Source organism: Capricornis sumatraensis, chromosome 9 (assembly GCF_032405125.1).
Source record: "Capricornis sumatraensis isolate serow.1 chromosome 9, serow.2, whole genome shotgun sequence".
Taxonomy (NCBI): Eukaryota; Metazoa; Chordata; class Mammalia; order Artiodactyla; family Bovidae; genus Capricornis; species Capricornis sumatraensis.
This window is the reverse complement of record NC_091077.1, coordinates 34,326,237-34,348,764: the sequence shown is the minus strand read 5'-3', so window position 1 is coordinate 34,348,764 and position 22,528 is coordinate 34,326,237. Positions and strand designations below refer to the sequence as shown.

The 22,528-nt window shown below is 44.5% G+C and overlaps 1 protein-coding gene across 1 annotated transcript in view; it reads left to right on the top strand.

Annotated features, from left to right (window-relative positions):
* The first annotated feature begins 3,944 nt into the window (after positions 1 to 3,944).
* TNFAIP8 (TNF alpha induced protein 8) overlaps positions 3,945 to 22,528 on the top strand; it is a 46,011-nt gene continuing 27,427 nt past the window's right edge. The window contains exon 1 of the mRNA XM_068980778.1: positions 3,945 to 4,048. Coding sequence (XP_068836879.1) covers positions 3,976 to 4,048 — 73 coding nt within the window. The 5' untranslated portion in view covers positions 3,945 to 3,975. The remainder of the gene's footprint in view (positions 4,049 to 22,528) is intronic.

Genomic DNA, 22,528 nt, shown 5'->3' with positions numbered 1-22,528 from the left:
TGACAGAGATGCTTAGTCTTTTTCGCTGCAGAGAACTTAGCACATTCTCTAATGTGAGCAGAGTGTGGTTCTTCCTGATTGAATTGTACCTTCTCTTCCCAATTCTGCTGGTCTTCTCTTCTAAGTCTGAACACTTGCTGACCTCTGTTCTTGGCAGACATCTGGGCGGATGTAAGGAAAAGGCCCAAAGCCCAGGCATTTTTCTAACCGCTTTATTGATGCATAATTTAAAAGAAGATGTTTCTGCTGTTCTACGATAAAGTTCATTTGAGAGGTGGTGTTAACATCTTCCTTAGAACCAAGGTCACTTGGAAGGGTGAACTCCAATTCTGTGATCAAAATTACCAAAATTTGCCAGTAAGCTCCAGGTGAGCAGAGTTCTTTTACATGTGACTCATCTAAATATTTGGTAATGACTGATTGAAAAAAAAAAAGAAAGGAAAAAACCACCAGAATCTTGGCGGTGATGGTGTAGCTGCTAAGTCCTGTCTGACTCTTGCCACCCCAATGGACTGTAGCCCACCAGGCTCCTCTTTCCATGGGATCTCCCAGGAAGAATACTGGAATGGGTTGCCATTTCCTCCTCTAGAAGATCTTCCTGACCCAAGGATCTCAGATTCTTAGCTTGCATTTTAACTCAGGTGGTGTGCTAGTGGTAAAGAATCCACCTGCCAATGCAGGAGACTTAGGAGATGTGGGTTTGATCCCTGGGTTGGGAAGATCCCTTGGAGGAGGAAATGGCAACGCGCTTCAGTATTCTTGCCTGGAAATTTCCATGGACAGTGGAGCCTGGTTGGCTACAGTCCATGGGGCCGTAGAGAGTCAGACATGACTAAGCAACTAAGCTCTTACCTACACGAACATAGGTAAGCTACTATTTTTAGGCTACTATGCAGAGAGTGTTGTGGAAAAAATAAACATAGAAAGCTCTGGACAGTTTTTCTGATGATTTCATAGAACATGTACAAAATACATACATAATTTTAACTGACATCCTGATGTTACATATTATACAGTTGTAGTTCAGAGGAGTGAAGTGAGAAGTCAGAGAGAGCTAATTAGAGGCAGACACTGAACTCATACCTTATTTTACTAATACAGTCAGCTGGTTTCTCCTTTTAGGTGGTTAAGGAAATTTAGATAAATTTGCAGTTAACCACAAAACAAAGAAATAAATGCTTCCAAATAGTAAGACATAGGTCTATAAAACTTCTGAGAAGGACGCAGATGCTTTCACATGGGGAAGTCATAGACTATCTGGAAATTTGGATCCTAAAGAAGAGTGGTTTTGGAGGAAGATAGGACAAGATGGAGAGAGGCTAAGATACACTCACAAAATAAACCGAGCCTGCCTTGCACTGGAGCTAGATCGGGACTTTGTTCCTCAAGGTGACTGCTGGGCTACATTTAAATACAAAAGAAGTTTCTTGCCAGGTTTCTTGAGGACCCCAGTGAAAGTCAAAGATCAACCTAGCTGCTAAAATGATTCTAAATTGGATTAAGAGGCTGACACAGCAGCGCTTGAACTGTTCATTCAGCAGTTGTTCTCCTTGGCTAACCTGAGCAAAGCTGAGGGCCTTTTTGTGAACCCAGCGTAAAAACAAGTCGGACGTTAAGGACACGTACTTTAACACGCCGTGTGTGGTTTGAACGTAATTGGACTTGCAGAAGGACCTTTTATAAATCACTCTTATGGGGGCACTTTCTGAAGGAAGAGGGTAAAAGTGAGCCCTTCCTGTGACTGGTGAGACTGGACTTTGGGTTGTGTGAATTTGCATAATCATCACCTTGAAAAGGTGTTGCGTCTTACTCCAATTATGGATGAATGGGAGCTATCTTTATGAAGTTCACAGCCCTGGTGAGATGCTGTTGGGCTCCTGGCAGACATCTGTGGAAGTCTGGGCTGCCACGGGGGAGGGCAAAGGACAGATGGTGTGTGTGGGGTGGGGTGGGGTGGGGGGACTTCCAGAATGATTCCTTAGACAAGACAGGAAAGGTCGCTTCTGACTAGTGAGGGAGCGTGTCTCAGAATGACCTTCATGTCTCCTCGGTAAGTCTGAAGTTACAGAATGAAGTTACTAAGTTATTGCATGATAGCAGCTCAGATGTGTGGCACAGGGGACCTTGGAATTAACTGGGGCTTTCAGATGGGTGCAGCCTGGTGAGGTCAGCTTCCGGAAGGCTCTACAATACTGATACTTTCCAGATGTTTCTCCTCTTTTCTCCTTTCTGACCGGCTATGTCTTCCTCTCATCATTCTGTCCTGTCTTAGGGAATTGAAATGAAATACTGCCAGGGTGTCTTAGGTGTGATAGAATCACTCAGCAGTAGGAAGTGATTTAATATCTTATATTAATATTTATAATAGTCTTCACTGCTTGTGACTCGCATAAACACTTTTTTTTTCCTGTTCAAACCCAATATTGGAATAACACGCTAGAGTATCTTTTACAAAAAATTGCTTTTAATGGTGCAGTAGTTTGTAATAATCTGTGTAGGAGTTTATGGTTTTCAAAGCACTTTTTGCTTATATTACCCTATTTAATCCCCAGCATAAATCTGAGGAGTAATTAATATTCTTTAAACTCTCTTTTTCCAGATGAGGAAAGGGAGGCCCAGAGAAGTTAAATAATTCACTCAAGGTCATACAAATAATAAATGGCAGAACTACATCTTAATTCAGACTCTTTACATCTGTATCTTTTGTATATTCTTATCATTAAATTTATATTTACTATAGAGCCTATTCACTAAATTTACTATAGAGCCTCTCCTTGTTTTTTTGCCTGTATAAAACGAGGGAAATGATGGAAAGGAAAGCAGCTGGAAAATAAATTTATCAAAAGAATGTAACTTTTCTCACAGTTTCCTAATGGATCTTTCAGGTATGTTATTTGAGGACCTGTTGCCTTATATCTGTAGTAAAACTAGCGCTCTGCAAATTCCTCCATTAAGACAGGTATGTCGGTGGCAGCTCTTGTTCCCCCTTCTCCAAAGGAAAAACTAAGGCTTCGCAAAACTGAGACGTCTTCCTCTCAGCTGGTGGACCCGACCAAAGGGCAGAATTGAGATCTCCTCTAAGGACTCTCCAGCCTCTTTATTCTATCAGCGTTTCAAAAGCCTGAATACCTCCCCGCACCCGCCTCCCCCCCCCCCCCCCCCGCCACACCCCGCTCCCCGCCTTTGGCTTGCATCCTTTGAAGAAGAGAGTGGTGCCCCCTCCGTCTGGAAATGGCTCTTTGGGGTAACTGCAGAGCACTTAGTGCACCCAGGTTGGGGTTTGAGTAAGGTCTGAGTAAGTCATGCGGGTTATACTGAATGACTAAGCCTTCTGGTCTGCTTTTCCTGTGCAAAGGTAAGGGGCGGAGTTCCCGCCTACCCGCACCTTTCTTCAAAATGCCCCCATTCCTGGGCTTGTGCCCCAGGTCCTTCCAGCGTCGTGGACCAATATCCACGTTACTTTATTGCAAAAAAATAATGTACAAAACCCAGCAGCTTTAAAATCCTTCATTTTGGGCGTTTAAGACCCCAAGAAACAGAAAGTTAAATGGGCGTCGAAAAACGGAACCTAAAGGTGGAGGTGCATGTCTGACCGCGTCTGCATTTGTGATTTATGTAAAACAACAGAGCTGTGCCTTTCTTTTCTTCCCTGCATATCGATTTCCCAGGCGTGGCCCATCCTGGGTCCCGGCGGCCGGCGCCCCTCTGCCGGGCCCCTCCGCAGATCAGCCCCACCTGCGTGCGCCCAGCCACGAGCTGCCAGGTCGCCCGCCTGCGACGGGCTGGGGCGCGCGGCCCCGGGGGCGGACTCCCGCCGCCCAGCTGAGACGCGATTCGTCACTCTTGCAGAACTTTCCCCCTGAAAATCCCTGCACCAGAACCAGCCCTCCCGCCCCGCGGAGGTTTTGATTTTAGAAGCTTTCCTTCCTTTTTATTTTCTGTGTGCTGGTTTTGGCTGCCAGCTCGTGCGAGTACATGTCCGCGGTCGTCGCCCCTGCAGCCGCCTACCCGGACACCATGCACTCCGAGGCAGAAGAATCCAAGGAAGGTACGATTTGGATTTGGCTGAGGGGGCCCCCGCCAAGTTCTGCGGAGGAATGTGGAAGTAGGGCGGCGGGGTAGTGGAGCAAATACGAGTTTAAAAGTGAGAGATGGGTACTTTGTCCGTTCTGACTGCGCCTTCGCTGCTGGTTTCAGGGCGACTGTGCCGAATACACTTCTCACCCCGCGGCCGGTCAAAGGGGAGGGAGGAAGAGTCAGACCTGGCTCTGCCAGCCCACTAAACTCTGCTTTCTAGATCTTTCTGGAAACGAAACAGCCACAGTATTGACTCCAAGAATGCGAAATGTACTTAGAAGAGCACTGCCTGCCTGCAGTCGGGACAGTCGAAAGCTGGATCCCTTGGAAGAGCCCTAATGTCCAGGGTCCCTTCAAAAGGGATTTCAGAAATTGGAAACTTTGTGTGTTTCCGGCTAAAGGGGGAAGCTGCGTGCGGGGGAGAAGTGAAAGATCTTTATTTGAGAAATAGGTTGTTTTTTTTTTTTTTAAATCCTTGCTGGCTTTTCAGCAGTGAATTTATTTTGTTGGGGGGCTTTAAGGGGGCTGAGAGATATGAGGGAGGGCTTGTGCAACTTGAAACTGAGAAGAGTTTGTCTGTTTCTAACTTCGCCAAAGCAAAGGGTTTCCATTTGCTCCTAACAGAGCGAGTGACAGGGCTGGAAAAGCTCCAACCAAAACACAATTATACGCTGGTGTTAGTTCGGGGAGTTTATTTGTGTGTGAGTGTTTGTACGCTTTGTTTCCTGAAACTTTATGTATACAAAAGTCCTCTTGTAAGTGAGGTAAAAGTGGGGGAAATGAGAGAGTAAGAGAGCAGCCTGTGCAAGATTGTGAAATTTCTTTCTTTTTAAGTAGTCTCTTGGGAAACGGGTAAATTTCGAGTCAATCATAGCAGCTCAGGGAGCCTGCGGAGCAGAAAAGAACCCCATCGTTTCTCAGTTTGGTAGATACCAGTCAGGGAGAGCCCTGGAAATTTGTCCTCTTCTTTTCCTGATTCCCATCCCTGTGTTTCAAGATGTGGTCTCTGTGGGCTGACATTTCCTTTATTGTGCTGTGTGAGGGAAGCAGTCAATAAAAAACAGTCTTGTTTAATAGAAATATGGGACAGGTGTGAATGAGAAATGACAGCTAGGAGCATTGTTTTTGAGCTCGATGTGGGAATTTGGGGGATTAATGTTCTTTGCTGCCGTGGAGTCTGTACTGATGGAGCTTTGTGCTGTTGGAGGGCTTTTCTTTTAAACACCGGTGTACAGTTAGTCACAACTGGGGTTGAAGGCACATGGGCTGAGAGAAGCCAATAGTGAACTTTTATATGAATTCCAAGTAGCACTTACATTGGTATTTTTCTCCCAGGCATGTTTTTTTTCTTTTTTTGTGTGTGGGGGGCCGAAAACAAAACAGTGAGGAGAAAGTGGAAAACCAGTATCCCAGTGCTTTGGGATGCGTTCTTTCAGCCAGCACCCACATTCTTCTCTCCAGCCCAGCTCACCCATTGCAAGCCTGAAAACTGGAGGTGAAGAGGTGCCTTAATGCGCGCCTCCTTGTTCCTGACCTTTCCCTTCCCCTTGCCATCACTTACACTCTGCAAATCTGTAGCAAATTATCCTCCTTTTGTTCTTTACGGAATGTTCAACATGTTTCTTTTTATATAATATGAGGTGCTTGAGTTTTAAATTGATGGCAGTTAGAATAGGATGTAGAATAACTCTTGAGGGAGATTAAACAAATACTTTATTAACCAATAGAATCATAGTAGCTTCTACCAGGAAATAAAGGACTAGTGTATATGTGTATATTTGTGTTTGTGTGTGTGTATGTGTGTCCCGGGCAGTTCTGACAAGATTGGTTATTGCCTGTGATCTAGAATCCTCTGTTTAGCTACCACCACTCAGAAAGGAGCAATGCTGTTTATTTTTATTTTTTTAAAAAGATTTTTTGATATGGACCATTATAAAGTCTTTATCAAATTTGTTACAATATTGCCTCTGTTTCATGTTTTGGTTTTTTGGCCCCAAGGCATGTGGGATCTTAGCTCCCAACCAGGGATCAAACCCTCACCCCCTGCATTTGAAGGTGAAGTCTTAACCACTGGACCACCAGGGAAGTCCCTCAGTGCTGTTCAAATAGCTCAGTTATCTTTATTGTCTATCCTTACTAATTCTGTCCCTTCGTCTTAGCTTTTTTTTTCTCTCCTTGTGGATTTATGTATCCCATCTAGTGTCAGATCACACAAGCTCTTCACAGTGTCTCCATTGCAAGCAAACTGCCTTCCGATGCTTCATGCCTGATTTGCCATACTGGGAGATACTTTAAATCATTAGTCTGAACTGCAGTGAGAGACTAGCATATGTTGTTTAGGGTTGAATATGAAACAAAATATCAAGTTGAATTCAGAAATCCTTGGAGGCCAACATATTTGTGTATGTGAGTGAATGTAGAAGCAAATGACTGGGGATATTGTTCAGCCACCATAGCTTAGGACAAACTTGACTCTGTGCCAGGAGTGCTGAACCTCCATCCTCAGTCAAAAGCCACCTCCTAAAGAATCAATTTAATTTTTCCTGCTTACAAATGAATAGGTGATTGTGCTTGAGTATTAAACAGAGAAAAAGAACTCAGACCTTGCTCGATTAGAAGCTGAGTGAGTTTAAGATATCCTGGCATAACATGAATAGGAGAGAAAGGGAGGAAGAATAGGAGAGAAAGGGAGGAAGAGGCCTGCTTTATTAAACAGGGGAAGACTGTTGAAAAAAGAAGATCAACAGTTTCCCATGGATGGGGGCTTCCTGAGATGTGTTGATGGCCATATTTTTGGCATGTAATTGATTCCTGTTGAATAAATTATTTAATTATGAGGTAGGAGAAATGAATCGCAGTTAAGATCTCTGCAGATCTTTCTAGTGCTAGGCATCAAGGGGTCTGGGGCTCCTCTGGCTTGGTTATTGAAGCTTTGGTACCAAGCAATGAGGAAGCCACTATTAAGGAGTTGCTTTGGGACGGCAGAGCTGTGAGTGAGCTCGGCTCCTCCTCTCTTGCCCATAATAGCACTTCCCGCCACCACCTCCCCTAGTTCCCTCATGCCTCGTCAGGACTGCTATTTCACAAAGAAAACAGTGGCCATTAGACAACTCCCTCACTTCCTGCTTTCAGACTGACAGATTCACCTTTACCCACACCCATCCTCCCAGTGTCTGTGGAACAGGCGTGGTTCCTGCTGGAAGCAGTGGAAGGAGGCCTCCTTCCACTGTGGGCTCCTCACTGCACCGGTTGGCCTCATGTCTTTCCTGGCTCCTTCCCTTCTGTGTATAGATGGGCCCAAGCTCCCTACTTTGGGGGTGTTGGTACTTGATGGTGTTTCTGCCTGGAATTCTTCTCCCCACCTGACCCCCTTTGCCTGGTCAGGTTTTTGGGTTGGAGAAGCTCTTTCTGAACCTCCAACTTAAAATCCCTCACTGCAGTCTCTCAGAATACCTAACCTTTTTGTGGCCGATACCACATTGTTTATCATCTTTCTCTAAACCCCGAGCTCTTGAGGGCAAGACCATGTCTGTTTTATTCCCCACTGGGTCTCCAAGACCTATGTAATGAGAGGTGATCATTCAGTATTTATAAAATGAATGAATGATCTTCATTCTTTAGAGGTAATCCTCGGTACTTTGTTAATTTTAGGCATATATTTCTCTTATAAAATGAACCTGCTGCTTTTTTTTTCTTTTTCTTTTTTACCTTTTGCCTGATGCCTACTTTCTCACTCTTCATCATCCTTCATCCACTGAAGTCTGTCTTTTTCTCCATTACTCCACTGAAATTGCCCAAATCACCAGTGACTTCCCAGGTGCTAAAACCACCAGTGACCTAGCATTCATATTTTTGTCCTGCTCTTAAATGACTTGGTTTTGCAGTGCTTGACACTAGAAGACCAGTGTCCTGGCAGTCCTAAAGTCCTCCCTTAGTTCCTATGCCTCTGCACTCTCTAGCTGTTTCTTTCTAATCCCTTAGACTGCCAGTCTAGGCTTTTCTAAAAGTTACCTGTACAGCCAGCTGCCTGGTAAACACCATGCTTTTTTTTTTAAAGTGAAGTATAGCTGGTTTACAGTGTTGTGTTAGTTTCAGGTGTACAGCAAAGTGATTCTATATGTGTGATATATATATATAATACTACATTTAATATATTAATATATATTATATTAATATATTAATTTATATAATATAATATTCTCTTCCATTATAGTTTGTTGTAAGATATTGAATATAGCTCCTTGTGCTATACAGTAGAAGCCTGTTGGTTATCTATTTTATATATAGTAGTTTGTACCAAGCTCCTAAATTCTCCCTCCCATCCCTTTTCCCCTTTGGTAACCATTAGTTTGTTTTCTATGTCTGTGAGTCCCGGTAAACACCGTACTTTGACTGTCATATGGGTATGTCACATTCAACAGGTCTACACTGAGCCTGGCATTTCCTACTCTTCACAAATCCCACCCTCCTTTTGTGTCATCACTGAGTATCACAGGACTCTTTTTAGCTTCCAGACTGCAAATCTGCTAGTTGTCCTTAATCCCGCCCTCTTCTTCATCTTCAGCTTCCACCTGGCACTTCCTCCTCCTCATTATCTGTTGAGTGCGTCTCCTCTTCATTTTCCTGGACCCTGCGTTGCTTCAGGCCCTCAGTATTTGTACCTTCATGAATACAATAACTACCTCTCTCATCAGGGTTCTTGGTTGCAAGAAATGGAAATTGATTCCTGCTATCATGAGGAGGCATGGACAGAGGAGCCTGGTGGGCTGCAGTCCATGGGGTCGCTAAGAGTCGGACACGACTGAGCGACTTCACTTTCACTTTTCACTTTCATGCATTGGAGAAGGAAATGGCAGCCCACTCCAGTCTTCTTGCCTGGAGAATCCCAGGGACGGAGGAGCCTGGTGGGCTGCCATCTATGGGGTCGCACACAGTTGGACACAACTGAAGCGACTTAGCAGCAGCAGCAGCAGCATGAGGAATGGATTGAAATGAAGAATGTCTTGAAAGTATATTGGGTGCGTTCACACACCCCCAGAAAGAATTAGCCTCTGAAAGATGCATCAGGAAATGCAGCCAAGAATCTCCTGGTTAGGACCTCACGATGGCCTTGGCCTCCTGTGTATTTTTCAGTTCCGTCTCAGATGGGACTCCAGATGTGCCTGAATATTTAGTCATGCTCCACATTTAAAAATCTCAGAAATAAGCCAGCTGATGTGTCAGTGCGAGGTTGTGTCCTTGCCCTTGCTGCTTGTGGGAGAGATATCCTCTGGTTCCAGCTTTGCTACAACCACTTGCAAAATGAGGGTTTCTTCAGAATTAGGAAGGGACTTCTGATGTGGATCACCAAAACAGCAACAGACATCTACCACTCCATGGGACTGGTCCATTCGACCCTAGCGCTACCCTGCGTGTTTACTTCCTTGTTCCCTCAGCAAACGTTTCCTTTGTTGGGCTCACTCTCTTGCCCCTCCTCAAGTGGGTAGCGTGTCCAGCAGGACCCAGTCTGGAGTCGAGGCTCTTTCACGGCGTTCCCATAATACCCTGTACTTCCTGCAGCTGCACCTCGTTTTCGTGTGTTACAGCCATTAGTCTTCTTTTCCTTTGCCTCCTCTGCATTATGAGGTTTTTTTTTTTTCTCTCTTCAGTAAGCAAGATTTGTACGTGGTTAGTTTTTGCTTGACCTAGGACCTCTATTTAGGAGGGCCTAAAAAGCATTGTCAAATTAATCAGTTTAAAAATGAGATTACATGACATGATGAAAGTTTTTAGAGCACTGCTTAGAGATCATCCAGCCTTGCTTTTATAGGAATAGTGCCTTCCAAACCTAGAGAACAAATCTATATAGTGTTTCTTAAATTCTCCACTAAAGTACTCTTAATGGCAGAGGCAAAACAAGCATGTGTCTTTAATCACGGGCATTGGGGCCCAAGATGGCTTGCGACCATCTCAAATTGCCTTGAGGACCAAAGAAGTGATTTTGAAGCTAAAGTGTATTGAATACTTTCCTGTGTCAGGCACAGTGCTAATTAAGCATCTGATTATGTATATTATCTCATTTGATACTTGTCTAATAACCCTTAGTTTTAGTTCTGCATAATGATTAAGAAAACTGAGGTTCAGAGAGGTTAAAAACCATGCCTGAAACCACAAAACCAGGAAAGGTAGAATCAAGATTTGAATGGAAGCCGTCTATCCATAGACCCTGGGATGTGGTACTTCCAGGGCTCTCCCCCATCCTCAAGTAGTTTGGACACCCAGGAGAATGCTGTCTGTGAGTCCTGGGTCCACTTGTACCCCATTTCTGAGAAGACAGGAGTGGAGAGACCAGGTACCTTGGAGGAGAAAGAGAAGAGCGCAGGCACGTGGGCAGGGAGTCTTGAGCGCATCCTTCTACCCCTGATGCCGGAGATCTAGGAACCCAGCAGGGCTTGGTGGGAGGTTCTGGAGCCTACGCCAGCAAGAGAGACCAGAGTACCTATGGGAGAGGAGAAGGGACCTCACTTTCTGAACCAGAGGACAGCTTGAGAATGGAGAGCTTGGACTTCCCAGGTCACTGGGGATGTGTCTGTTATGTTATTACAAACACGTCCACTGTCTCCAGTTTCTTTAAAATCTGCTAGGTGTATAGATACATGTGAGTGATTCTCAGCAGAGTTGCGTTCCACTCACTTAATTCGTCATCTTTCCTGATAACATGTTAACTTGTTAGGCACATTCACAAGCATTTACACTCTCAATCTTAGCCCTCTTCAGTGTTAGTGTCACTTAACAGGTGCCTAACCTGTTCCTCAGTGCTTCTGCTGTGGTTTCTCCGCCCTCCAGGTTGCCTTGAGTCCCTCTCACCAGAATCTGCCAGAGCTGGGGTCCGAATTCCTGGTGGGTTTTTAGGAAACCAGTCCGGATCACAAGCTTGCGGTCAAACAACTGAGATCAGTCAAATGCCAGGACAATGTCTGAGCTTTGCCCCCCAGCACATGTGCTAGCCTTGCAGAACCTTCCAGGAACCTCATGGTCGGCATTGCCCCACCTCCCAGAAATTTTAACCCTTCAAAAAGTAGAGACTTCCACTACAAAGAAGGGGACCAATATCTGTCAGAGTATTGATCATAGAAAAGTTCGTTTGTTCCATGGTGGCGGTTTATTAATATCTTCTATCATCAAAAAGCTAAATGGTATCATATAAGCTGCCACACCAGGGGTGCCTTCCCTGTTTTAACCTCACGTCCTGTGGCAGCTTATAAGTCAAGTTCATTGCTAAGCATCACTTTACCAGTGTTCTTCCCCCTTTCCCCAGCCCTGCTTTGCCCAGAGAGTGATGAGTTCAGAGGTGAAGCTGTAGCTCAGCTCTGATGAAATCCATAGCCCTTGGTACAGCTGACCTTGATGTCATGTATAATGTAGAAGGTGCAGCCCGTGCTTTAAAACACCGAACTTTGATGTGATTATGTTTCCTTTTATATAGTCATTAGCCGTGGAGTGCAGGGTGCTGACAAGGACTAAAAATGGCAAGTCCATTTAGAGATCCATGCCATACTGTCTCCTCACAGGGTACCTCACTGGTAACCTGGTGTTGCCTGACCCCCCACCTCAGCTCTGTAAGCTTAATTATCCTGGGGCCTTTTTCTTCCTCACTTCTGAAATTTTCATCAGACTGAATTTGCATCACACCTTTCTTGTCCTTGCATGAGGATACCCTTGGGAGAACCAGGATAACATGGCTGATGAAGTTCCCCGCTCCTGGCAGTTGATAGATAATCCAGGAAGTAGCAAGAGAATGCAGTAGGGTGAGACAACGTCTCAGGACCCAGTGATTTCAATTCAGAATAATGCAGTGCATCATTTCATTAATAATGCAGAATAATCCTAGAGTTGCCACAAACCACTTATTTGCCAACATTTCCATCTATGTGAGAAAGATGCTAACAACTTGGGAGACAGTGAGATAAACATGGCTGTATACTTCTCTTCATTCAGTACATTGTACTTAAAAAGATAGTATAAGCTGAAATTAAAAAAAAAATCAAATCATTATATATATGTGTGTAATATTTAAGGAAGGCCCACAGTGAAAAGCTTTTTGTAATGAAATTGCCCCCTACAAATACAAGTAGAATCCCCATGACTGAGACTTAAAAGCAACTCTGAAGGGCCTTCCGTCTAACTTCTTTATTTAGAGATGAGGAACCAAGGCCTAGAGAGGTGGTGTTTAGGTCCTTTCTGTCCACCTTGTGCCTGTTTGGCAAACGAGAAATTTCACAAGCCTAGGTTTTAGCATTGCGGATTTTTGCATGCAGTCTCCTGGAAGCAGGACAGCCTAATTTGTTTGTGGGTGTCCTACACTGCCTTTTGGGGGAATTTGCCAAACCTAAATGGAATGGTTGAACACACAGAAATTTATGATTTCACCTTCTCTTACGTGTTCCTCGGGAAAGTGAAAGATGAGGAGGTACCTTGAAATAAAATTTCGCTCTGCAATAGAGCCTTCAAGATCCCTGGTTTTCAAAGTGGTAGACTGAGTGAGAGGTGATTAAGAGTGAGCTTACTTGTTTTCATTCCTTTGAGAACATGGTTCAGGAAAATTAGCTCAATAGCTGCTGATGGGGCAGGGGTGTCCTTCCTTGGGGAGAAGGTTTGCATGTATGTGGCCGAGGAGTGGGTGGGTGTTTGGACACCAGACATGCAGTTGCTGGAGCAGGTGGGTGGCTCACAACCAGATTTTCCCCAGAGCCCTGGGAGCCCGGTGCAAGCTGGGGGTCAGAACACATTGTTTTCTGAGAAGCAGCTCAGTGTTCCCTCAGCCATTGATCAAGATGCCTGAAAGACCAGTTGCTTGGATCTTTTTTCTTCCAGTTGTATTAAGATATAATTGACATGCAATGCTGTCTAAGTTCAAGGTGTATGGGATAATGATTTGATGTACATATATCATGAAATGATTATCACAGTGAATTTAGGGGAGGTCCGTCATCTCATATAGGTTCAAAGTTAAAGAAAAAAATTGTATTTTTCCTTGTGATGAGAGCTCTTAGGATTCACTCTCTTAAAAACTTGTATGTATAGCCCATAGCAGTGTCAGTTATATTTATCACGTATCTTAAATTTTGTTCGAAGGGCTTCAGAACCTTGAGGGAGAGTTAGGTATGGAGCTGGTGTGTGTGATGAGTGAATGACTGCTGAGTGATTGCTCTGGGAAACTGTAACTTCTGTGTTGTTAGGTTGGTCCTTATGATATTTATGGTTCTGAAGATGTATGGGGATTTGTGTTTGTTTATATAGCACTGTCCGTGGACTTACATGGGAATACAGTCTCCAGCTTCATCGTGACAAACAAGATTTAATTGTATAAATAACTGGGAGTAAACTTCTTCCAAAGAAATGCGGAAGCAAAGAGGCCACTAAGCTGAGTGTCCTAGGTGACCACATCAGCCTGAGGCCTGAAGCCTTCAAGACTTCATGTGCCCACACCAGGGTTGCCTGTCAGGAAGAGAATAAGCGATTTATGAACTTTGCTTCCATCGTGACCTGCCGTGTATCTAGCTGTCAGTTCAGCTGGCCCATGTATGTGTTTTCATGTGTACCCCCCCTCCTCTAGGCTGAGGAGCTGGGGATCAGAGTCCCCAGAGCACAGGCTGTTCTGCTCACTATGGACAGTCCTGTTTCCTGGGTGCAGCCTCTCTCCCTCCATCACTGCCACCTTCTCTGGGCCTTGGATACTCACAGCAGCAAATGCTGGCTAAGTTAGTACTTCTTCTGTGTGTGTAGAGAGCCCAGCTCTCAAAGAACTCCTGGTTCGGGCATCACATGCACCCCCGTGTGCATTCATAGTACAGAGTGCATGATGGGGGTTTAGACTGATTGCGGGCCAGAGGATGATACAGTAGACCCTTTGAGAATCCAGAGACTGTTTTCAGCAGACATCACAGGCAGAAGTGCCTTCACAGAGGGGTTAGCTGGGACTTCAGTGCGGCCCTTTAGGGAAGATGAGTGGAAAGAGGAGTGGAAGAAGGTTTAGAGCACCATGGAGTGGAGGGCTCATGGCAAGCCTTGGTGGGCCATGTTGCAGCAGTACATGGCGCCAGCCGAGAAGCCAAGCTGCCCAGAGGGACACTCTGCAGCAGACAAGGCACTGGGCATCAGGAGATCAGTTCTCCTCCTGACTTTGCCCTTGGTTGTCTGTGCAACTTTCAGTCATGGATGAGTCTCTCTGAACTTCAGCCTTCCTCATTAGAAAAGTGCCGGCATTGACCGTAGACTGAAGCATGCTCTGTATAGTGAAGAACAGGGAAGCCTGGTGTGCTTCATTCCTCGGGGTTGCAGAATCAGACATGACTTAGCGACTGAACAGCAACAAATGCCCCATATACCATTTAGGAGGCAAACAAGATTATTGTAAGAAACTGTGGCATTTGAACTGGAACACGGCAGGTGCAAAGTAGTGTTTTAGGAATACTAAGCGGATGAGTATCGTATCGTTTTGCCTTTTCATACTGTTCACGGGATTCTCAGGGCAAGAATACTGAAGTGGTTCACCATTCCCTTTTCCAGTGGACCATGTTTTGTCAGAACTCTCCACCATGACCTATCTGTCTTGGGTGGCCTTACATGGCATGGCTCTTAATTTCATTAAGTTAGACAAAGCTGTGGTCCATGTGATGAGAAAGTGAAGAAAAACTAGAGCTTCTTGTTGAAAGTGAAAGAAGAGAGTGAAAAAGTTGGCTTAAAACTCAACATTCAGAAAACTAAGATCATGGCATCCAGTCCCATCACTTCATGGGAAGTAGATGTGGAAACAGTGACAGACTTTACTTTTGAGGGCTCCAAAATGACTGCAGATGGTAACTGCAGCTATGAAATTAAAAGATCCTTGCTCATTGGATGAAAAGTTATGACCAACTTAGACAGCATATTAAAAAGCAGAGACATTACTTTGCTGACAAAGGTCCAACTAGTCAAAGCTATGGTTTTTCCAGTGGTCATGTATGGATGTGAGAGTTGGACTATAAAGAAAGCTGAGCCCCAAACAATTGATGCTTTTGAACTGTGGTGTTGGAGAAGACTCTTGAGAGTCCCTTGGACTGCAAGGAGATCCAACCAGTCAATCCTAAAGGAAATCAGTCCTGAATATTCATTGGAAGGACTGATGCTGAAGCTGAAGCTCCAATTCTTTGGCCACCTGATGTGAAGAACTGACTCATTGGAAAAGACCCTGATGCTGGGCAAGATCGAAGGAAGCAGAAGGGGATGACAGAGGATGAGTTGGTTGGATGGCATCACTGACTCGATGGACGTGAGTTTGAGTGAGCTCCAGGAGTTGGTGATGCACAGGGAGGGCTGGCATGCTGCAGTCCATGGGGTCGCAAAGGATTGGACATGACTGAGTGGTTGAACTAAACTGAAGCAGACAAGAGCCCTAGATTGGTCTGGAAGACCAACCGAGCCAGGGTAAACGAGCCCAGGCAGAAAAGTGCGTGCATCTTCGGTCAGAAGAGAATAGGTTTCCCTGATGTGAGCTGTGAGGGAAAGATGGAAGAGAGAGGTGAGGGCTGGTCTGTGGACTTAGTCTCTGAGAATGCCCACTTTTGTAAGGGAAAGAGGTAGATGCATCCAGTAAAGGAAATAGAAATGGAGGCACTCGGTAAGTAGGAGGAAACCACAGAGAGAACAGGGCTTTAGAAGCCAGGGGAATGAGAGCCTCATGGAGGCGGTGGTCAGCCATGTCTGAGGAGAGGTGCTGTAGAGAGTAGCTTTGCTGTTTTCTCCTTAGGCCTCAGTAAAAGCTGGGAGCCTGTGTTTGAAGAGCTCATCTGCTGAGAACCCCTCATGAGTGTTCAATCAATATTTAGTGTATAAAGACACAACATAAAATTTACCATCTTCACCATTTTAAGTAGACGGTGGGAAGTGGGGGCAACCCAGGTGGCATAGTAGTAAAGAATCCACCTGCCAGTGCAGGGGATGCAGGAGACGTGGGTTCGATCCTGAGTTGGAAAGATTCCCTGGAGTTGGAAATGGCAACCCAGTCCAGTATTCTTGCCTGGAAAATTCCACAGAGAAGCCTGGCAGGTACAGTCCATGGGATCACAAAGAGACAGACATGACTGAGCACATGCACATATGGGGGCCAGGGGATGGCTGCCTCAGGTGTGAGCAGGTCCCCAAGCTCCCGAGGAAGGAAGACTTTGTTTATCCAGGACCTTCCAGGTCCTAGTTGCCTGGAGATTCCTTCCTGATCTCTACCCCCTTCACCTCAGACCTCTCCCTATGGCATTGCCCAAACTCAGCCCTGGTGCATGAGGCTAAGAAGTGAATATAGATGTAAAATTTAATCCAGCTGTTCGTGCTGCAGACTGTAACTGCAGCCATGAAATTAAAAGATGCTTGCTTCTTGGAAGGCAAGCCATGGCAAACCTAGACAGCATATTAAAAAGCAGAGACATTACTTTGCCAAGAAAGGTCTGTATAGTCAAAGCTATAGTTTTTCCAGTAGTCATGTATGGATGTGAGAGTTGGGCCGTAAAGAAGGCTGATTGCTAAAGAATTGATGCTTTTGAATTGTGGTGCTGGAGAAAACTTTTGAGAGTCCTTTGGACAGCAGAGAGATCAAATCAGTTAATCCTAAAATAAATCAACCCTGGATATTCATTGGAAGGATTGATGCTAAAGCTGAAGCTCCAATCCTTTGGCCACCTGATGCAAAAAGCCAACTCATTGGAAAAGATCCTGATGCTGGGCAGTATTGAAGGCAGGATGAGTAGGGGGCAACAGAGGATGAGATGGTTCGATAGCATCACTGACTCCAAGGACATGAGTTTGAGCAAAGTCATGGTGTTAGTGAAGGACAGGAGAGCTTGGTGTGCTGCAGTCCATGGGATTGCAAAAAGTTGGAGATGACTTAGCAACTGAACAACAACAGCAGCAACCTACTCAGAAAATGTTTGGTCCAGTCTGAGAATTAGAGAGTTTTTCTCTCTTCCCTTTCACCTACCTTCACTTCCTGTCTGCCGAACTGTTTTCTTCCTGTAACAGGAACACAAGTCTTGGAAAACCACTGATGATTCTGCCAGGGATACCCTAGATCTGACGTGGTATGAAGCTCTGAGGATTTTGGTCTTATACATGTTAAATAGGATTTGGGCCATGCTGGTAAACTGAGCCACCCTGAGTAATTTTTTATTTCCCTTGAGGTCAGAACCAGTGAGGCAAGGCTTTTGTCGGTGATTAGACAGCTTCACCCAGGAGGTGCTGGATAAATAAGATTTCCCTGGTGGCTTCCTGCAATGCGAGAGTCCTGGGTTCGATCCCTGGGTCAGGAAGATGCCCTGGAGAAGGGAATGGCAACCCACTCCAGTATTCTTGCCTGGAGAATCCCATGGACAGAGGAACCTGGCGGGCTACAGTCCATAGGGTCGCAAGGAGTCAGACACGACTGAGCGGCTAAGCAGAGCACGTAATCACAGAGACAAAACCAACTGGGGCCTGCCTGTGATGTTTACCTGATTGAGAAGTACTATTTCCCGTTCTGTAAAAAGCAGTCAAGGATGGGCTCGCTCCAAGGAACATTTTCCTTTTGTAAAGTTATCTGATAAAAGTGCACGGACTGTTCTCCTTACTGTAAAGCACATACAAAACCATTTTCACTTTGGGGTTTAATATCACAATTAAGTCAGTTACGAAACAGCTAGAATGAAAATGCACCCCTCCCCAATATCACAAATGTAAAAGCTGGACTCAGGTTATTCAGCAAAAGGAGATAATTTAAAAAGGAGTCTCTGTTTAAAAAAATAAATCTTTTAATTAAAAATTTAAAAAGAAAAAGACCCTTTCTCCAAAGAGTTTCTGAGAAGGTAGAATTCAGGGCCAGTTTCACCAATAAAAGGGAAGGAGAAGAACCACTGGGAAACCAGAGCAGTGAAGGAGGTCTAGGGAGTGGTGTTCTGGCAGGTTTTAACATTGCAAGGGAACAATGAGGAAGAAATAGTGAGTGGGAGCGAGGGGGAGTGGCAGGCGGTGGCAAGCACGGGGTGGGACCCAGGCCTGATGCAGAGCCTTCAAGGAGAGAGAGGAAGGGAGGAGTAAGAAATAACTTTAAAACTGGGGGGGAAAAAGGTACTTCATGCAAAACCAGAGAGGTGAGCAGCAGTACAGGCAAGAGACCACTGTGCCTGAGGGGAGGCATTTCAGCAGTCTGTTTATTTTGTTTGCTGGTGCAGTTAACGGGGTATGAAAGGGTGCTGGTCTCCAAAGCACGGTGCAGACTTGGAGCCCCTGAAATAGTGGTGTTCGGAGGACACACAAGCTCCCCAGTTCATCTCAGGCAGGATCAACGCTGGGGCCCATAAACAAGGACGTGACGTTGAGGAATGCTGATGCTTATCCACCAGCCAAATGGGGGCCTGTCAGAATCAAGGGCTGTGTTGTGCTGGCTTGGATTCCTACGGACTTTCTTACTGGGTTATAAAAATGATTTCCTCAAAAAGCTTGCCAGTGGCAGATGATGAATTAGAAAAGCAGTAATGCCAGCCCTGGGGAGACATGTCGACGCTGTGAGCTGTACTGTGCCATCCATTGGGTGGAAGCCCAGTGGGATGTTTGGTAAATGGCTGTTGGAGGAGCGGACAGCTGTCACCCTGTCTCTCAGTGAAGCTGCACCCAATTTTGGGGGGGTTCACTCATTAAAAAGTCTGATGGTTAGCAGGCTCACTGAAGAATTTCAGGACGAGGGTTTTTATGAGCTGAGCCGCTATAAATTATTTGGCTCACTCTACCATTGGTCTGACTTGATGATCAAGGTGAGAACCCCAGAAGTGTGTGGGCGGTTCCCTGGCATTCCTGTTGATGCTGTCCATCCCAGCATGCTCTGGGGCTGCCCTTCTGTGCCAACTCTTGGGGCGTGGGGGAGGGGAGGTGTTCCTCCTGCTTCTTGGCGGTGGAACTTCAGTGTGCTTGTCTCAACATGTATAAAGGTTAATCGGGTAAATGTAATTGCTGCTGAGAGAGGCAGCCTAGCTGAAGCCTGACATAGCCCTCAGAGTTGCTAGGGAAAGGGTCATTCTTATAGTCCTCGGTTGTTTTCCTCTCTTTCTCAAAGATGGATTTTTAATGTAACATGATGATATTAGAATCCCATGGACAGATCTCCCTTGATTCAGTCAGTAAAGAGTCTGCCTGCAGTGTGGGAAACCGGGGTTCAATGCCTGGGTTGGGAAGATCTCCTGGAGGAGGGTATGGGAACCCATTCCAGTATTCTTGCCTGGAGAATTCCACGGACAAAAGAACCCAGTGGGCTACAGTCCACAGGGTCACAAAGAGCCGAACATGACTGAGTGACTTTCACTTTCATGGTGTTAGAATCCCAGGGACAGAGGAGCCTGGAGGGCTATGGTCCATGTGGTTGCAGAGTCAAACACGACTGAGCAACTAACACTTTCATACTTTGACATGGTGTTACACCGGTGCATAAAGACATTCCTGATCTATATAGTTCAGTCCTTTGTATTTTTTCTTTAAAATTCTCAGGCGACCCTTCATTTAAAATATAATTAAAATGAAATTAAAAGAAAGAAAGAATAAATTGATTCTGTTGCTTAGTTCTTGAGGCCTTCTGCGTCTTCAGGTTTTTCTGTAAATGAAGATATGGAATGTCATTTTGACTGTTCAGTCCAGAGGGGGAGTGGGAGAAAAAGTTATATTTGGTAGCAATACTGGAATATCACAAAAATTAACAGAAAATAGTCTCTTAGAGTAACATTGTTGTCTTTCTGTTCTGTTTTCATGTCCCCATCTATCCTTATTCAGTGAAATAGTCAAACCTGTTTTCACTGCATATCTTTTACGGCTTCAGTCAGCCAGATTTAAAAAATATATATATTTGATGCTGTTTTTTATTCCATGAATGACTCAATTGACTGAATGTAGCAGCTACTAAACTTGGCAGTTTGTTGCCATCGTCATGCCCCTGGACAGGAAGTGTTCAGTATAGATATGACTAACCAGTTTCCAGGCTTAAAAATAAAGTGGGGGATTTCTGGACAGAATAAGTCTTTGTCACCCAGTTCAACCTGCCTGACAATTCTGAAGCTCACAGCAATGGCTTTGCTTTCTCACTTTTTCCAGGCCAGCACTTCACCTGACATTTTCTGTTATACAGATTGAAACTTACTTTACGGAGTTTGGTGGGTTTTGTTTTGTGTTAAATGAAGTAAGAGGACATTTGAAGAGTTGTGAGAATCAGCTACAGTCAGTATTCTCTCCTTGTTACTTCTTTTATTTTTAGCTTCTTTTAAATCATCACCCTCCTGAGACAGGTGATGGGGAAAAATAACCTTCATTTGCCTAGGTAGCAGCTTAAACTCAAAGCGTCAAGGATATGCCACAACGCTGTATCCTCAACACTTGTCTTCTTGAATATAAGGATCATTTGAAGCAGTACTTTTCCCCCAAAAGTTACTTCCAATCATTTTAGCGATTCTTAAGATTTCTTTTGTCAGGAAGAATTTATACTAATTTGACAGATCCCCAGAGGTTTTTCAGCATCTCTCTACCTACAGTTATTGTTTTAGGACTTCAAAGATAAACTTTATATTTTATTTTACCTTGCTGTCTCCCTAAATAATGTCATTTTCCCTCTTAATACAAGTTTTTATCTCCTTTCTTATTCTAAACAGCTGTTTAGTTTGTGTGTGTGTTTTTTTGGGGGGGCCTCTTAGGGATTTAAGTGTAAAAACCATGTTTTATGGAAATGTTAAATTAGATACATTTATTAGATGAGAGTGTCTATAACAACAGCAAGGTGTTTCTCTTAACTGTGTCCAAGTGTTTGTCTCTGAGCTTCTATTTGTTTTTCATATAAGAAACTCTGCCAGAGAATGATGATTTAAAATACAAAATGCGTGCAAATATTTTTAGTTTGGGTTAGGGTGAGGTCAGTAATGATTCTTTGGGACAACTCAGATTTATTTGCCAAATTTAGAAATCCAAATCATAAATTTATAAAGAATGGGGTTATAGTTACTATATTTGAGCTGAATGTGGCTGTGACCCTGAAATGATACTTCTCCTATGCTCCTCCTTACCGCCTCCTCTGTTTTCAAGAGTGAGGCAGGAAAGAGTGAGGTAGTCCCTGCTATGGCTTGGATTAGAACTTGATAAAAATCAAGTTTATTGAAAATATAGGCATCCTGTGCTCCAAATAACCTACACCTGTTCTAGCAAGATGTTTTCAGGGGAAAGAGGGAACTGTGTATACAAGCTAAACTTTCACTGAATAAAATGATTCCCTGAGGTTTTTTTTAACTTGAATATCTTGCCATTTATTGTTTGAATGTTGAATGCATAGAATTAGAACGTTGCAGGCACTGGCAGGGTGATGTTTTTTCTTTTTATTTTGTTTCTGGCACGTGCCCAATTTGCCTTATCTATCTTTTCATGAAGCTGCACAGTCTCTCTTCATACAATTAAGCAGAGTCTTCGTTTGTGTTTGTCACAGCAGGGTATTACTCATGAATTAGGCCTCTGCTGTGGTGATTCTCTGATTTGAAATGTTAATCTTCTCTATCTTTTTTTTGCAAAGACTACTCTACCTTTGTAGCCTTGTTGTGGCCAGACTCTACTAGTATTTGTGATATTGGACACGTAGGCAAACAGAAAATGCTTGATAATCAATGAAGTACAAGGGTAGACATCGTCTAGAGGGTAAAATATCTTGCAGAACTTAAACGTCTGCTATTTCATGAGATTGATGGATCATCCAAACACTGATAATGAGCCATCATCTGGCCTTCCGTCTGATTTTTAGGTACAGCAGGGCACTGGGCTCTGTAGGTGGTTTATCATCCATGGTGCCAGCTGTCAGCTGAGACCAACATGGACATTCAGAATGTACTCTGCATATGAGGGGCATTTAAGAAGCCCAGTTAGGACCTTCTTTTTGCTGGTTCTTTTGAGGCCGTGGAGGTGATAACCAGTCTCTTAGCTAGCGTTTTGAATCACAGTGGTCATGCTTAGGCTCAGCACAAAGCCATGATGGACTTTAACCAGCTCAGATCTGTCCAGGTTGATGGAGGATGTTACAGGCTAACTTACTACTTTATCAAAAAATGGAAAACTGGAGAGTTGTCTTTCAAATTTGGGTCAGTTGGGCTCTACTATCAGAGCATTTTTGGTACATCTTGTGGGGCAATGGAAAAGGGAGTGTTTTAGGCAACTCTTGTGTTTTAAACTGCAAGGAGATCCAACCAGTCCATTCTGAAGGAGATCAACCCTGGGATTTCTTTGGAAGGAATGATGCTAAAGCTGAAACTCTAGTACTTTGGCCACCTCATGCGAAGAGTTGACTCATTGGAAAGACTCTGATGCTGGGAGGGATTGGGGGCAGGAGGAAAAGGGGACGACCGAGGATGAGATGGCTGGATGGCATCACTGACTTGATGGACGTGAGTCTGAGTGAACT